Here is an 18,514-nt window from a genome sequence, read left to right as displayed (position 1 = left end):
CAATAAATAAACAATTACACACAGTTAAGATGAAAAGACTCAAAGTCTCATTAATTAGGTGGCAGAAGTAGGGTTTAAGGGTGTCTCGTACTGTATCTCTCTGTTCCCGGAACAGATAAGAACAAATACAGTGGGAGGGTGAGCATGTTGTCTGGCGCTCGCCCAAAAGGGGAGGGTCAAGAGCGAAACTGAGGGAAAATGCAACGATAAAAGGTTGAGGCTGGGTGGGGCTAATTAATTTGGACTTGAATCAGACCCACGTTATGCTGGTGGAGCTGGTGTTGCTGGCCGCTGTGGCTCTGTCTCTCCCTATCCTCTCCAATGGTGAAGTGCTGTGAGTACATCATAAATAAGATCGTTTTCAATGTGGTCGAACATTTGGTCCCACAATTCTGAAGGCAATACATCAGCCATCATTCCTAGAATTGTCATGGTAAACGTGTCATAGAAACATTGATGAATACTAAATATTACTTCTAAAAAAATTGTAGTATTAAGAGATAGATTTCCATCCAATTGGAGACAGATTTTCATGTGAAATTCTAAAATCCGCTTAAAGGACTTGTTGCGGATAAAATTGACTTTTTGTGGATAAAAATCAGGGTGTAATGATGTAGCGCACACAAAATGTACTTTTTTGCTTAAGTTTTCATGTACAAAATCTAAATCTAAAGTTCAATATTTTTCCATTGCATTTTCAACAGTACCAATAGTTTTGTCACAAAAACTGTTGCGTTAAATAGCAAATGTGCCTAATCTTGTTTTGGCACATGTACTCTAGACCAGTGGTTCTCAACTGGTTTTGCCTGGGGACCCAAAATTGACAATGACAATTGAGTCGTGACCCAATATTATGGACTGTTGTATTGCAGCTATATTTTGTAATGTTGTATTGCAGCTGCCTTCTTGGACAGGCTTCACTTGCAAAATAGACTGTCTCAACGGGCTACTATTATGGTATAAAAGAAAGTCATTACACAGCCATATTAACTGAGAAAACATTTATTATCAATTCAAGAGAATAAGCCATTTAATTAGGCGACCAGTTCAGGAGTGGGTGTAATAAATGATCAGATTCTGAATATGACATCGAAACCAGTCCAATTATGTTAATGAACAGTAACACATACCAGTGTTTAAAATAGAAAAAACAACAATCATTAGGATTTCGTAATCAGCAATTACCATATGAATAGCTTCACAACCTTGAAGGTGTCAATTTTTAACCAGTTCAATAAAAGTAATAAAAGTAATAAAAGTTTTTTTTTAAGTAAAAATAAAAGTAAAGTCAGTAATAATTAACATACTGAACAATAACTAATTTACCTGTTTATCTGTGCTTGACAAGATGCTGTTTAACAGTTTTTTTCAGTGTGTCGCTGTGTGCTTTGTTGATCAGATTCTGAATCTCGAAATCAGCATTTGGGAAACATGTCAATCGTCCCGTTAGAAATATGATTTGCCCAAAGGGTAAGCTTCATCTTGAAGGCATCCACTTTGTCCCTCTGTTCAAGTCGATTGTGCCCCGGTCCCTTGCGTTGACACTTTGAGCGAATTCAGATTCAAAAAAATATCCGCCAGGTCGGCAAACTTTGTGAGCTACTCCTCTCAATCGAAATGTTCAGCCAGATGTAACTTGTTCTCCGAAACAAACGCAGCAATCTCCGCTTGAAGTGGGTATGTGTGGGGTGAGAATCGTTATTGTTTTGGTCATGGAGTATGTGCAGCATGAAAATGTAGCTAGCCATTTCATCACTGCGGAAGTGCTGCACGTGGGGGGTCGTGACCCCCCAGTTGAGAAACACTGCTCTAGCCAACAGCTCGCAGATACAGTGCGGATAGGCTAGTCTAGATGATGAGATTATTATGGATAAGAGCAATAATATTTGTATTTGTCATCATATCGCCAGAATAAGACCCTCAATATTTATTGTAATGGATCATCAAGATCACTGTGCACTTTCACCACCCTGTGAAGTTCATCATCATTTATTTCATCAGTAGCCTAATAAACAGTATGGTTTCCCGAGTCATAGTGGGAGGACCTCACACCATATCTTCACGTGACTCCAAGTTAAGTACGATATGATGGTTATTATATATAATATATTTTACTGACACAAAAAGACCACACCATGTCAAACAAACAAATGACCTGTTTGCATTTTATAAAATTATATCGAAACTTCCCGTTTCCGTCACAGCTGTTGTGATTTTTATTTCATATGATTTGACTTTACTTGCATAAGATCTGTGGTTGGAAACGTGATTAGTGCCATACAACTTGTTTACCAGTTACTGTGCATGCTTTGTGAATGTATTCATGTTTTGTTTGCATGGTCACTGCAGGTACCATAATGTTATGACACACCAATTACATTTTTATTTCCTGCAATTACACAAAAAAGTACAATATTTTATAAAAAAGGAGGGGGGAAATTCTTAAAGGGATTGTTCACTTTTTAAATCAAAGGGGAAGTTCAGGATTTTACAATTTAAGAGGATCCTCACCCTAAAAGTAGTCTATGGGCCCGAAGAAACTGTAATCTATGGTTTAGTTGTCTCTAAACAACCTCTACAAACATCGTCTTTGTTTAACCACCGTCTTGACTAGAGGTCGACCGATTATGATTTTTCAACGCCGATACCGATTATTGGAGGACCAAAAAAAGCCGATACGGATATTAAATCGGCCAATTTTTTTTTATATGTATTTGTAATAATGACAATTACAACAATACTGAATGAACACTTATTTTAACTTAATATAATACATAAATAAAATCAATTTAGCCTCAAATGTAATGAAACATGTTCAATTTGGTTTAAATAATGCAAAAACAAAGTGTTGGAGAAGAAAGTAAAAGTGCAATATGTGCCATGTAAAAAAGCTAACATTTAAGTTCCTTGCTCAGAACATGAGAACATATGAAAGCTGGTGGTTCCTTTTAACAGGAGTCTTCAATATTCCCAGGTAAGAAGTTTTAGGTTGTAATTATTATAGGAATTATAGCACAATTTCTCTCTATACGATTTGTATTTCATATACCTTTGACTATTGGATGTTCTTATAGGCACTTTAGTATTGCCAGTGTAACAGTATAGCTTCCGTCCCTCTCCTCGCCCCTACCTGGGCTCGAACCAGGAACACATCGACAACAGCCACCCTCGAAGCAGCGTTACCCATCGCTCCACAAAAGCCGCGGCCCTTGCAGAGCAACAACTACTTCAAAGTCTCAGAGCGAGTGATGTCACCGATTGAAACACTTTTAGTGCACACCCCGCTAACTAGCTAGCCATTTCACATCGGTTACACCAGCCTAATCTTGGGAGTTGATAGGCTTGAAGTCATAAACAGCTCAATGCTTGAAGCACAGCGACCAGCTGCTGGCAAAACACACGAAATTGCTGTTTGAATGAATGCTTACGAGCCTGCTGGTGCCTACCATCGCTCAGTCAGACTGCTCTATCAAATCATAGACTTAGTTATAACATAATAACACAGAAATACGAGCCGTAGGTCATTAATATGGTCGAATCCGGAAACTATCATCTCGAAAACAAGACGTTTATTCTTTCAGTGAAATATGGAACCGTTCCGTATTTTATCAAACGGGTGGCATCCATAAGTCAAAATATTCCTGTTACATTGCACAACCTTCAATGTTATGTCATAATTACGTAAAATTCTGGCAAATTAGGCGGCCAAAACTGTTGCATATACCCTGACTCTGCATGCAATGAACGCAAGAGAAGTGACACAATTTCACCTGGTTAATATTGCCTGCTAACCTGGATTTCTTTTAGCAAAATATGCAGGTTTAAACATATATACTTCTGTGTAATCGGTCGACCTCTAGTCTTGACCTCTGAATGCTCGGCTATGAAAAGCCAACTGACATTTACTCCTGAGGTGCTGACCTATTGCACCCTCTACAACCACTGATTATTATTTGACCCTGCTGGTCCTCTATGAACGTTTGAACATATTGAAGAACGATCTGGCTTTAATGGCCATGCACTCTTATAATCTCTACTTGACACAGCCAGAAGAGGACTGGCCACCCCTCGGAGCCAGGTTCCTCTAGGTTTCATCCTAGGTTCCCAACTTTTCTAGGGAGTGTTCCCTAGCTACTGTGCTTCTACATCTGCATTACTTCCTCTTTTGGGGTTTTAGGCTGGGTTCTGTGTAAGCACTTTGTGACATCTGCTGACTGATGTAAAAAAGGGCTTTATAAATACATTTGATTGACGGACAGTTGCGCCTATCAATGGCCAAATCAACTGAAATCAACTACATATTTGGTTGACAAAAAACATATTCTGTTAATAGGATTTTTCAACCCAAAGTTTGCATAGAGGGGTCAGTGAAGCATTAGCCTACTAGACATGCCAGACTGGTTGAATAAGTCTACTGGTTTGGAACCTTGTTCAGGGGTAATACATTTCTCAGCAGTTTACTACATTTTGCTATACTTTATGAATGGCGTGAGAAATGGGAACTAGAAAGGGATTCTTATGCTGTTCCAAACACAGCATGTTTCTGCAGACAGATTCCCCAAAAACACACACGCAGACAGATGCATGTACACATTGATCAGATGTCAGTCATTCCATAACAAAAAGGTCTAGCTTGTGATTCAGTGCAAGGTGTGTTATCGTGTGGTGCACTGAACAGCCAACAATATGCCTTTTAAAGGCATTTTTACCAACGTTCATGGAGATCACATTCATGGTAATCGCTGCCCATGTCAGCTCAACTGTAAATTACCTTTAAAGTGTGTTATAGTGTGCTGTGACGTGCCCTGAATTACATCCCGGGCTTAGTCAAGCACAAATCAATATTCCACCCTCCATATTTTGAATCATCCTTTCCCCTCTCTTCATCACTGCAGGTATGTCATGTCTGCTCCTAACCCTATACGGGTGGGTAGCATGGAAAGGGTCTTTGTTGAAGCTCAAGGTTACTCAGGGGATGACTTCAATGTCCAAATCAAGGTGATGGACTTCCCTGCGCACGATAAATCGCTTTACACCACAAGTGTGTCCCTGAATTCAGTGAACAAATACCAGGCACTTAAGGACATTCAAGTAAGTCTTTATACATGTTTCCTCACATAAATTAAATGGCTTCAGAAAGAATTCACACCCCTCGACTTTTTCCACATATTATGATACAGACTGAATTTAAAATTGATGAAATGTACATTTTTTTTGTCACTGGCCTACCCCAAAGTGGAATTATGTTTTTTGAAATGTTTACAAATGAATTAATAAAACAGGTAAAAGCTGATATGTCTTGAGTCAATAAGTATTCAACCCCTTCCTTATAGCAAACCTAAAGTTCAGGAGTAAAAATAATAACATAATAAGTTGCAGCTGTACAATTCACTTTTTGTCCTGAATACAAAGTGTTATGTTTGTGGCAAATCCAATACAAGACATTACTGAGTACCACTCTCCATATTTTCAAGCATAGTGAAGTCTGCATCATGTTATGGGTATGCTTGTAATCATTAAGGACTTTTTCAGGATAAAAAGGAAACGGAATGGAGCTAAGCACAGGCAAAATCCTAGAGGAAAATCAAGCTCGTCTTTGAGCCTTTCTACACAGGTCTTCCGGTCCCTCTCTGCTACTGGACAGCTAAGCTGTTTACCAGTGTATACAACAAGAGTAAACAGAAATCCAACAGGCTTGTCCTTACTGGGGTCAGGTCAACGGCCAAGTAATGTCCGTTAGGTTCCTGTCCAGCCACCACCCAACCTCCAAACTAATTATGTTCAGGTGTGTTCAATTAAGCTCATACCCTTCCGGGCCATCCTCTCTCCTGGCTAGCAGATGTAGCCAACGAGGCCATTGTCCACAGAGGATTTCGGTGGGACAAGGCGTCTGCATTTCCTTGTTTTGACCCGGACCTGTGGAAAACAGAGAAACAATACTGTTGGAGTCAGAGAGACCACCTGGTCACTATCGTTGGTTTCCTTGTTCCTGGACATCCAGATTAGAGGAGAATGGTCCATGACCAGAGTGAAGTGTCGTCCTAGGAGGTAGTACTTTAACTTCTTCAATGCACACTGCACCGCTAGGCACTCTTTTATTTGGTTTCTCGGGGCAACAGTTTCCGGCTGATATATGATGGGATGCTCCTCCCCTTGTACCACTTGTGACAAGACCGCTCCCACCCCTGTGTCGGAGGCATCAGTCTGGACCACAATCTCTCTCCCAAAGTCCGGCATCACCAAACCAGTCCGGAGCACAGGGCCTCCTTCAAGTTCTGGAAGGCTTCTTCCGCTTTGTCAGTCCACCTGACCACGTTAGGCTGGGTCGTTTTTGGTCAGGTCTGTGAGTTGACAAGCTACAATTGCATAGTTAGGAATGAACCTACGGTAATAGCTGGTTAGCCCCTCAAAGGTTTTTACCTGAGACTTGGTTTGGGGCCGTGGCCACTGTCGGATGGCTTGAACTTTCTTCTCTTGCGGTTTGACGTTGCCCCTCCTGACGATAAAGCCCAGGTATTCTGCTTCCTCAAGTCCCAGTCTGCATTTTTTTTTGCATTGGCGGTTAGACCTGCTCTGCGTAGAGCCTCCAAGACAGTGTTGAGCTGCTCAGTTGAGATTTCCAGTTAGGGCTGTACACAATCATGTCATCCAAATATGCTGCCGAGTACTCAGTGTGGGGTCTCAGGACCCTACTCCTTAGTAAGATCCAGGGTGCTGATATATCGGGCGTATATATTGAGCCTTTCTACACAGGTCTTCCGGTCCCTCTCTGCTACCGGACAGCTATGCTGTTTACCGGCGTATCCAACAAAAGAAAACTGAAATCCAACAGGCTTGTCCTTACTGGGGTCAGTCTACGGCCAAGTAACGTCCGGTAGGTTCCTGTCCAGTTGGGCTCGATATCCCTCCCAGTATTGGAGGGCCCTGCATGTCAGCTCTTGCTGCTCCAGACCAAAAACAGATCTGGCCAAAGCTAGGTTAAAACAGCCACCACCCAACTTCCAATCTAATTTTGGGGCTCCCGAGAGGCGCAGCGGTCTAAGGCACTGCGTCTCAGTGCTAGAGGCGTCATTACAGACACCCTGGTTTGAATCCAGGCTGTATCACAACCGGCTGTGATTGGGCGGCGTCCAGGTTTGGCCGGTGTAGGCCGTCATTGTAAATAAGAATTTGTTCTTAACTGACTTGCCTAGTTAAATAAAGGTTACCTTTACAAGGCTCTTACCCTTCCAGGCCATCCTCTCTCCTGGCCAGCAGATGTAGGCAACGAGCAGGAATATTCCGGCCTTCACACACACACCCTCTAAGCTCCATCACATTCTAAAAACATGTTTTCACTTTGCCATTATGGGATATTGTGTGTAGATGGGTGAGACAAATATATATATTTAGTCAATTTCGAATTCAGGCTGTAACACAAAATGTAGAATAAGTCAAGGGGTATGAATACTCTCTGAAGGCACTGTATCTTCGTATAAGATATTAATTTCACAATTTTACCTATGGTTGTGTACTTTGCACAAAAAAATCACTTGTGTTTTCTCGTCAGATCCCGGAAAGACTTGGCTTCCTTGAGGACTACACAGGGAACCAGTATGTGTACCTGCTCGCTCAGTTCCCAAGCCACAAGCTTGAAAAAGTAGTCCTGGTCTCGTTTAAAACCGGCTACATATTTATACAAACGGACAAAACCATTTACACGCCGGAAAGTAAAGGTATGGCTGAGCCCACTGACCTAAAGCCTTCGAATTAGCATCGCTCAGCAACCACCTATGCTCGGGGGCGGACTGGGACCAGAAATCGGCCCTGGTATTCCTAACACACCGGCCCATTTTTTTTGCACGAGTCCCCCACACAGTCCATGTTTTTTTTCTTGGGGCCCCCATTATTAGCCAGATAATGGTCATTTAGCGCAAAAAAAGACAAGTTAAACAGGCCCACTGGGCTAAAAATGGACCGACCCAGTCTGCCCCTGTGAATCAATTTGATTAATTTGGGTCAGGTCGAAACTCACATGAAACATTCATGGACATTTAGCTAGCTAGCTGGGAGATGAACATTGGGGTGTTACTTTACCTGAAATGCATGTGGTCCTTTTTTTTTTACCAGATCTTTGTAGAATTTTGACCCGCAGTCAAAATCGTGTTTCTCTACTTAATCCACAGATAAAAAGGTGTTACTCTATAAAAACCTAACATCTTAAACTACATTCTTAGTGTATTAATTCAGTAACATTGTTTCAGTTAAATACAGAGTCTTCGCCTTAAACGCCGGTTTAGAGCCTGTAACAGATAGCATCAATGTGGAAATTATGGTAAGTAGTCCTCATAATAAATGTAACTGCATTGAAGCATTGATGCATATGGCCAGTTGTCAAAATAGGTATTTTCTGACGTTACTCATGTTTACAACTGTCAGTCTTGAGTAGTAACAGATTAATTATCTGTGATCCATTTATGTTAGTCTTTCACATTTCATGTATATTATTTATTTATAGAACCCTGATGGAATCACCTTACTGCAGGAAGATTTCAAACCAGATAATGGGATGGCATCTAAAGTCTTCAGTGTCCCAGAAATCACCAGGTTTGTTTTTGCTATTCAATCATCCTAACACACTTATCGGGAAAACGTTTGCCTGTGAACTCTTCTGCTCTCATTCTCTTTTTATATAGCTTTGGAAACTGGAAAGTGGTGGCCAAGTTCAAGAATAGCCCACATAAGAACTTCACTGCAGATTTCGAGGTGAAAGAATATGGTAAGAAGGGTATTGGTTTTGGGTGGCCTTTTATTAAAAGGACAATTACGCCACTTTTCAACCTCATATTCATTTCCAGTCTACATATGTGAAAATGGCACGTTTCTATGATCTGTGGTTAAAAAGATAAGAAAAGAATGTTCCTAAAAAATGCTTCTCTATGACATAATAGGGTAGGATTAAAAGTAAGAAAAACAGTGATTTTCAAAACCTGTTTCTAGCCAGATGGAGGGTATTTTCTTTCTCCCCACATCACTGAAAATCTCATAATGATTGAAAATCACTTAAAAAAAAAAAATGTTTTAATCTCTGATGTCATTGGGAATATTTTTTGTTTGTTCTTTCTATAAAAGATAGAAATGCACCGTTTTCAATGAGATGAAAAGAGGTGGAATTGCCCTTTAAGAACAGGCCTCGCTTGTCTAGGACGGAGTGTTTGTACAGTGTTTGTACAGAGTAAATAGGGCCTATGTAAACTACATGAACTGAACAAAAATATAAACCAACATGCAACAATTTAAAAGATTTTACTGAGTTACAATTCATATAAGGAAATCAGTCAATTGAAATAAATTCATTAGGCCCTAATCTATGGACTTCACATGACTGGGAATGCTGATACAGTGCATTCGGAAAGTATTCAGACCCCTTGACTTTTCCCACATTTTGTTACGTTACAGCCTTATTCTAAAATTAATTAAATCTTTTTTTCCCCTCATCAATCTATACCCAATACCCCATAATGACGAAGGAAAAACAGGGTTTTAGAAACTCTGGAGCTCTGTCAGAGTGAACATAGGGTTCTTGGTCACCTCCCTGACCAAGGCCCTTCTCCCCCGATTGCTCAGTTTGGCCGGGCGGCCAGGTATAGGAAGAGTCTTGGTGGTTCCAAACTTCTTCCATTTAAGAATGATGGAGGCCACTGTGTTCTTGGGGAACTTCAATGCTGCAGAAATAGATATAGACAGGTGTGTGCCTTTCCAAATCATGTCCAATCAATTGAATTTACCACAGGTGGACTCCAATCAAGTTGTAAAAACATCTCAAGTATGATCAATGGAAACACGCACCTGAGCTAAATTTCGAGTCTAATAGCAAAGGGTCTGAATACTTATGTAAATAAGGTATTTCTGTTTTTATTTTAAATACATTTACAAAAATGTCTAAAAACCTGTTTTCGCTTTGTCATTATGGGGTATTGTGTGTAGATTAAGGCTGTAACGTAACAAAATGTAGAAAAAGTCAAGGGGTCTGAATACTTTCCAAATACACTGTATGCATCTGTTGGTCACAGATACCTTCAAAAAAAGGTTGGGGCGTGGATCAGAAAACCCATCCGTATCTGGTGTGACCAACATTTGCCTCATGCAGCGCGACACATCTCCTTCGCATAGAGTTGATCAGGCTGTTGATTGGAATGTTGTCCCACTCCTCTTCAAAGGCTGTGCGAAGTTGCTGGATATTGGCGGAACTGGAACACGCTGTCGTACACGTCAATCCAGAGCATCCCAAACATGCTCAATGGGTGATATTGAGCATGGAAGAACTTGGACATTTCAGCTTCCAGGAATTGTGTACAGATCCTTGTGTACAAGTCACTTTGTTCACAACGTTGACATCAGCAAACCACTCGCCTACACAACGCCATACATGCTGTCAGCCATCTGCCAGGTACAGTTGAAACTGGGATTCATCCGTGAAGAGTACACTTCTCCAGCGTGCCAGTGGCCATCGAAGGTGAGCATTTGCCCACTGAAGTCGGTCACAACGCCAAACTGCAGTCAGTGCAGGATCCTGGTGAGGACGATGAGAATGCAGATGATTTTCTGTGAGACGGTTTCTGACAGTTTGTGCAGAAATTCTTCAGCAAATCCATAGGTTCATCAGCTATGTGGGTGGATGGTGTTCTGACAGAGTGAAAAACTAACGGACAACTAGTCAAAGCTCAAACCAAGTTTATTCACCCACTGGGTCAAACAGCTGAAAATACATGTTTACACAGGCACACATATTTATACCCTCCTTCTAGGCGGAGTCTCCTCCTTGCACCTCTAGACAGCCAATACATCTCTGTCGCTAGGCAGGAATTTAAGTGGGGACTGTTACTTCTCACTTCATCTGACCTGACCGTGGCCCACATTCCTCACTCCTCCCTAATCCACGGCTATACAACCTTATCAGTGACTGAAACCAGACTGTTACTCTTTGCCTCTCTCCATAGGATACATGAGATTTGACAAAAACAGAATGTAAGCAATATGAGATCAGGAGCAGGAGACAGAGTCAATGCCATAGCTATTCTCACGGCAATCGCTGTATGGACAGAATGTAAACTTTCTGCACTCCCCTTTCTCACTCAGTAAATTTCCATACACCCAGTTCTAATATAATTCTAGATGAATAAGGATATTTTAAGTTAGAATCCAACACTTAAGAAGCCAGGTGTGAAGGTCCTGGGGTTGGCATGGTTACATGTGGTCTGCAGTTGTGAGGCCGGTTGGACGTACTGCCAACTAATCTGAAACGGCGTTGGAGGCCGCTTATGGTAGAGAAATGAACATTCATAAATTCTCTGGCAACAGCTCTGGTGGACATTCCTGCAGTGCAACACTCCCTCAAAACCTGAGACATCTGTGTTGTGTGACAAAACGGCACATTTTAGTGACCTTTTATTGTCCCCAGCAAAGGCTTCTTGATATGCGGATGGATTATTTGACAATGGAGAAATGCTCACTAACATGGATGTAAACACATTTTTGAACAACATTTTCGAAGAAATATGGTCTTTGTGTGTTTGTAAAATGTTTAGGATCTTTTATTTCAGCTCATGAAACATGAGACTAACCCTTTACATGTTGCGTTTATATTTTTGTTCAGTAAATTAATTCATAACTAACTTCCTATCTAGTTCTACCCAGCTTTGAAGTCAAATTGACAGTGAGCAAGTCCTTCTTCTACGTTGACGACGATGAGCTAACGGTCGATGTTGATGCCAGGTTGGAGCCATTGTAGAATGTCAAAATATATTTATAGTTGTCATTTCCATGGTAACCATTGCTAAAATTGCTACTTAACATTTCATCTCATTTATAGTACTCCTCGATCCGTTTCCCTCCCCCTGAATTCTCTGTGGTGATATTGCTGTATGGTTTGTGTCGGAAGGTACCTGTTTGGGGAGCCTGTGACAGGAGTTTGTTTTGTGGTGTTCGGGGTGATCCAAGGAAATGACAGGACGAGTTTTCCTGCCTCTCTCCAGAGAGTGGAGGTTTGTGCATGTAATATGGGAGAGAGTATATTTGGATGATTTGGTACACATACGGGTATTCACAAACATTCACCATGGGTAGTCTATATTTGATTAGCTCTATAGCTAGAATAACACAAAAAAGTCTGACAGATGGACATCTTGGCTTTGTTTCTTTCTAATGCAGCTTAAGGAAGGAGAGGGCAACGCGGTACTGAAGAAAGAGCACATTAGCAAAACTTTTAAAGACATCAATAACCTTTTGCATAATTCCCTATACGTATCAGTCAATGTGTTAACAGACACAGGTAAGTAGAGGTTGTAAGTTGTGGTACGTTTTGCATCTTTTGAAGTGTGCGTTTGTGTTCAGTCTCAAAACAGGGAAGGTGTCGGTTTTATCCCTCAGGTAGTGAGATGGTGAAAGCAGAGAAAAAGGGAATCTTCATAGTCAAGTCACCGTATAGCATTCACTTCAGGAAGACCCCGCCGTACTACAAACCAGGAATGCCGTATGACGTCTCGGTACATTACAATCACTGTGTTCTACATTAACTCAATTACTATGCTATTCCAAAGTGTTGCCCAGTTCTTTTAACCAGGGAACCAACCTGGTAACTGTGGTCAAGGGGTAGGATGATATATTGGGCTTACACCGTCTTTCCCACCTATTGGTCTAATTGTACCCCTTTCCATTTGTACCATTAGGTGTATGTGACCAATCCAGACGATTCTCCAGCCAAAGATATCGATGTGGAGCTTTTACAAAAAGACCAACAAATGCTGGGGAAGACCAATGACAATGGTCATGCCAAAATAACCATTAACACGATAGCGGGGGATTCTGAGCTGCCAATCACGGCAAGTTCAAAACCAAAACGTCTCTAAGCCGCAATCCAATTGTGTGCATGTCTGTTTTGGCTTTTTGTTTTGTATCAATAACAGTGTTGACGCCTTGTAGTCATTCATTTTGTTACTCTATTTCCACACAGGTGAAAACCAAAGTCGTTGGACTTGGGGATGACAGGCAGGGCACACAGAAGATGACTGCCAAACCCTATCAAACAAAAGACAACTCACGGAACTACATTCACATACACATCCATTCTGCAGATGTCAAAATCAAAGATCAACTCAAAATAGACCTAAGCCTCGGCAGCAGTCCCTCGGCCCAAAATGACAATCATGAGATAACCTTCCTGGTGTGTACCGGTCAACTTTAACCACATAGACTTGTGTATTTTACCTAGCTGGGGTGCATTGGTCGCCAACATTACAGGGTAAAAATGCTACATGGTGTGTATGTATTGTATTCAAGTGTGGTTATGTAAACCAATATATCTATATTTTTTGTTGTTTTTGAAAAACGTAAAAGTGCAGAGGTGCTGCTTTGAGGAAGGAACAACGACGCTGGGTCGTGTTCCTTACTTAAACCATGAACTCACTGACTCCACCCATCACTGGCTGGTCATTTATTCCCTTAGTGCCAGTTTGTCATCCCCGTATGGGATGATTACTGACAGTTATCGGTCTCTGTGTTCACAGATCTTGAGCAAGGGACAGCTCATCAACTCCCAAAAGATCGAGTGGAGTAAGGGACAGGGACTGATGTCACTGCCTCTGACGGTGAACAAGGATATGATCCCCTCCTTCCGGGTCGTGGCGTATTACCACGTGGGCCAGAATGAGGTTGTGTCTGACTCTGTGTGGATCGACGTCAAGGACACGTGCATGGGATTGGTAAGAATGTTGCCTTACTGTGCAGAGCCCATCGTCTAGTGGAACACTGTGGTCTAGTCACATCTACCACTCTCCACCAGAGATCGGGGTTCAATCCCTGTGTCCAACCTTTCTACTGTTATACCCATGTGCCTGTCTTCCCCTCTTAAAGCGGTTTCCTTACTGTGTTAGTATTTCAGTGTGAGGTATTGCATTCAGGACTTCTCAAACATTACCTCCGTCTTTGTGTGCCATTACTGTAGCTAAAAGTGAATGCTGTCAGACCCAGTGCTAGTTACGCACCTCAGAAAAGGGTCACCCTGTCTATCATTGGTGATCCAGGGGCCAAGGTGGGACTTGTGGCCGTGGATAAGGGGGTCTACGTCCTGAATGACAAAAACCGACTTACTCAGACTAAGGTGAATAACTGCAGACTGAACTTTCCCTACTTCTGCCAGCTAATTAATGATACTCTTTGAGCCTTGTCATCTAAGTTGTGCATAATTGTTTATTTATTGATGTTAGTCCATACCTACAGTGGTATCCGAAATTATTGACACGCTTGAAACAGATGAGCAATAATGACTGTATAAAATAAATACTGAGATATATTGCATGCCAAAACATTTTTTTATACTAACACAATTGCTCAGAGAAAGATATTTTGTTTAACAAGTAACAAAAATAAGGTAGGGGTCAAAATTATAGACACCCCTAAAGATTCTTATGAATAAAGCAGTCAAAAGTTTCGTGTTTGGGCCTATATTCCTAGCACGCAATGACTACAGTACATCAACCTTGTAACTCTACAAACTTGTTGGATGAATTTGCAGTTCGTTTTGGTTTTGTAAATAGTGTTTTGTGTCATTTTGGAGTCACTAAATAAAGAATAGAATATGTTTTTAAACACTTCTACATTAATGTGGACGCTACCATGATTACAGATAATCTTGAATGAATCGTGAATAATGATGATGAGAGGGTCAAAGATTATACCCCCCAAGACATGCTAATCTCGCCTGTTATTGGAACTTCAAAAGCAAGCTTGATGTAGTCATTGTGTACTAGCAATAGGGGACCAAATACTAAACTCCTTTATTCGTAAGAATCTTTAGGGGTGTCAATCATTTTGACCCCTACCTTATCTAGATGAAGAATATATATATTTTTTTTTTATATATAAAAAAATATTTATTTCCCAGATGTATTAGTATAAAATAATTTCCCAATTTTTTGGAGCATAGAATATTTTATTTATTTATTTTATACAGTCATTATTGCTAATCTTTATCAATGGTGTCAATCATTTCAGACCCCCACTGAATGTATTTCATGTGGGTCTAAAAAAAAGTGCCATGTGTTTTTTAAAATGTAATTTTTCAAGTGTATTTAAAAAAAAAAGGCCATGTGGGTATTTAACATAACTGTACTTGGGAAACTGGTTGGTTTGATAAATCAAATTAATGTGCGAGAGAATTCAACTTGGAGAATCTTTATAAAACAATATGATAAATAGGTTTTTGATAGATGCAACATTTTCATTTGTACTCTTAGACTTAAATAAACTTTGACCATACAGAAGATTGCGCCCTACTTGCCCACCAACACTTGGGAATGTTTTGGGACTTAGCTGATTTGTGTGTAAGTGTGTTTTTGGTTTTACTGTCCTTGTGCGGACCAGAAGTCCACAAGGATAGTAAAATAGGAAAGTTTGGAACAAGTGGGGACATTTTTGCCGGTCCCCACAAGGAAAAGGGCTATTTTAGGTTTAGAGGTTAGGTTTAGGGGTTAGTTTTAGGGTTGGGTTAGGGGTTAGGGTAAATAGGATTTTGAATGGGAATCAATTGTTTTGTCCCCACAAGGATAGTAAAATGTGTGTGTGTGTGTGTGTGTGTGTACACGGTATCGTTATGTGCATGCATCCATCCTTAGATCTGGGATACAATAGAGAAACATGACACAGGCTGCACTGCAGGGAGTGGAAAAGACAGTATGGGGGTTTTCTACGATGCTGGGCTGGTGTTTGCATTCAACACTGCCGAGGGCACCCCTCAGAGGACAGGTATGTGACATAAGGCCTCTACATAAAAGCTGCAATACACATTCAGGCCTGTCTAGTCTCTCGTTCACTTGACTATCGGAAGTCAGGCAAACTTCACGTTTGGATTTCTAGTTTGAATGGGAACGGTCGAAGTCAATTGCATTCAGTGCTTGGATTTGATTGCCTCAGTAAAGGCATTTCGTGTATTTAGTTTTTTTCTTGTTTTGTCCGTGTCTCTGTTTAAGTAGCCTATGCAACATTTCTTTTGTATCTTATGCATGCTAGCTTGTTGCTTGTTATTTTTTGACTCAATGTCAACGGAACGGCACCCATGCAAAATACTTGATTGGTTTGATAGAGGCAAGGCGTCATTACCCACTGGGCACAAACTGGTTGAATCAACATTGTTTCAACATCATTTGTCAATGTATTGTGATGTTGAATCATCAACGTAAACTGTTGTTTTTGAGGGTGAAATTTCAACCACAGGATTATGTCATCATGGTAACCAAATGTCAACATAGACAAACCTTTGAATTTGTACCTTTAAAACAACGTCAGATCTTCAACGTTATATCCACCATCAGAAAAAAAAACTACAGGCTGGGCCGCACCTCCAACTGGAGAATCGATCTATCAAAAGCTACCCTTTGGTCTCCCATCCAGGGTTTTAACCAAGCCCTGCTTAGCTATGACAAGGTACACATTTTTCCCCTGAGCAAGGCAGTTAACCCACTGTTTCCCGGGTGTCGATGAAATGGATGACAATTAAGGCAGCCCCCCACACCTCTCTGATTCAGAGGGGTTTGGTTAAATGCAGAAGACACATTTCAGTTGAACGCATTCAGTTGTCCCCCCTTTCCTTTCCCTACGATATTTGTCACTTCCTATTACCAATATGCTATGGTGAGACTGATTATTGAAAAATCTCAACCTAAAAACTAAATAGATTCACTGTTGCTATCGATATTGGCCATATACCACAGCCCCTCTGGCCTTATTTCTTAAATAGACAATTAATATTGTAGGCCTACTGTTTCAAGCTCTGGTTGATTTCAAATGTAATGATATTTAGTGATATTGAATTGGGTTTGGTTGTCAACGCTGTATCTTCTGCTTGGTAGTTCCATCTGTGCCACTGAATTAGTCTGGCTTTAATTTCAGTTTGGTTACAAAAAAGCAATTTTTTTTGTCCATTAAAATAACATTAAATTGATCAGAAATACAGTGTAGACATTGTTAATGTTGTAAATGACTATTGTAGTTGAACATTTTTTATGGAATATCTACATAGGCGTAGAGGCCCATTATCAGCAACCATCACTCCTGTGTTCCAATGGCACGTTGTGTTACCTAATCCAAGTTTATCATTTTAAAAGGCTAATTGATCATTACAAAACCCTTCTGAAATTAAGTTAGCATTTGTGGGTTCGATTACAGGCTGGCCTGTAAAAATGGCCAGAAACAAAGAGTTTTCTTCTGAAACTCGTCAGTCTATTCTTGTTCTGAGAAATGGAGGCTATTCCATGCGAGAAATTGCCATGAAACTGAAGATCTCGTACAACGCTGTGTACTACTCCCTTCACAGAACAGCGCAAACTGGCTTTAACCAGAATAGAAAGAGGACTGGGAGGCCCCGGTGCACAGCTGAGCAAGAGGACAAGTACAATAAAGTGTCTAGTTTGAGAAATAGACACCTCACAAGTCCTCAACTGGCAGCTTCATTAAATAGTACCCTCAAAACACCAGTCTCAACATCAACAATGAAGAGGCGACTGTGTTCTTTTGCCCATCTTCATCTTTTATTTTTATTGGCCAGTCTGAGATATTACTTTTTATTTGCAACTCTGCAAAGAAGTCCCATGTATTATTACTTAACTTATAAAACACACTAAAATACATATTTTAGCCAGTTATCAGCTGGTGTATCATATATTACTTCACCAGAGAATCTTCATTCTCAATGTGGAGTTTGGTTGATGTAGGCCTAATAGATTTGTCCTTAATATTGTCTTGGCAAGTTTTGTCCATCATTCTTCTTCTTTGTGTGCTTTAGTCTCCAGCTGCCCTGTCAACTCACGGAGACGACGAGCAGTGACTATAAATGATGTAGTAACCACACTGGGTAGGACAAGAGTTTCTCTTCTTGTGATGCCTGATCATAAAACTGGATGTTTTTGTTTTGACTATGTACTGTATGTATGCATGTACGTATGTATTTATTTATTAGTAGAACTTAGTACTACTTTCTTACCAAACAGACATCTGTTGTAAGGATGTCAAATAGTGTTTTATTGTTTATGTTTTCAATCTCTGGGAATGAGAACGAATTGTGAAATAGGAAGACTGCTGTCCTGATTGGTCACTAAACAAACTTCAAGTGACTCTCACTACTGGGTTTCCCAAAGCTTTTAATGCACTTCTCTCTGTCCTAGCGAGCCAGTACACAGGCCTGGAGAGACAGTGCTGCATGGACGGTATGAGGAAGAACATTCTAGATTACACGTGCGAGCGGCGTGCCCAATACATCAGTGATGGAACAGAGTGTGTGGGAGCCTTCCTGAAATGTTGTAGGGAAATGGCCACCAAACGCGAAGAGGCCAAGATTGACCAGCTCATACTAGCCCGCAGTAAGTAAAACAACTGTGGTGGACTGGAATTGTCAATTCTAAAATTGCACACTATGGAAATCCAGAGGGATAAACAAAACCAGAATGTGAATGATAAAGTATTCTGGTATTCCCTTCTGTGTAAA

At 40.7% G+C, this 18,514-nt stretch overlaps 1 protein-coding gene across 2 annotated transcripts in view; it reads left to right on the top strand.

The window, feature by feature from the left end:
* Positions 1–234: 234 nt before the first annotated feature.
* LOC120032617 (complement C3-like) overlaps positions 235–18,514 on the top strand; it is a 44,675-nt gene continuing 26,395 nt past the window's right edge. For both annotated transcript variants that reach the window (XR_005473843.1, XM_038978786.1), the window contains exons 1-17: positions 235–334; positions 4,896–5,091; positions 7,550–7,715; positions 8,244–8,314; positions 8,498–8,586; positions 8,676–8,758; positions 11,667–11,754; positions 11,921–12,023; positions 12,190–12,310; positions 12,409–12,524; positions 12,708–12,860; positions 12,992–13,201; positions 13,545–13,739; positions 13,982–14,137; positions 15,651–15,780; positions 17,816–17,884; positions 18,195–18,389. Coding sequence is in view for 1 of the 2 variants with exons in the window: in XM_038978786.1 (XP_038834714.1) it covers positions 264–334; positions 4,896–5,091; positions 7,550–7,715; positions 8,244–8,314; positions 8,498–8,586; positions 8,676–8,758; positions 11,667–11,754; positions 11,921–12,023; positions 12,190–12,310; positions 12,409–12,524; positions 12,708–12,860; positions 12,992–13,201; positions 13,545–13,739; positions 13,982–14,137; positions 15,651–15,780; positions 17,816–17,884; positions 18,195–18,389 (2,212 nt within the window). In the remaining variant the exon portion in view is untranslated. The remainder of the gene's footprint in view (positions 335–4,895; positions 5,092–7,549; positions 7,716–8,243; positions 8,315–8,497; positions 8,587–8,675; positions 8,759–11,666; positions 11,755–11,920; positions 12,024–12,189; positions 12,311–12,408; positions 12,525–12,707; positions 12,861–12,991; positions 13,202–13,544; positions 13,740–13,981; positions 14,138–15,650; positions 15,781–17,815; positions 17,885–18,194; positions 18,390–18,514) is intronic.

Source organism: Salvelinus namaycush, chromosome 39 (genome assembly GCF_016432855.1).
Source record: "Salvelinus namaycush isolate Seneca chromosome 39, SaNama_1.0, whole genome shotgun sequence".
Lineage (NCBI taxonomy): Eukaryota > Metazoa > Chordata > Actinopteri > Salmoniformes > Salmonidae > Salvelinus > Salvelinus namaycush.
Note: the sequence above shows the minus strand (reverse complement) of the source record. Positions and strands in the feature narration are given on the sequence as shown.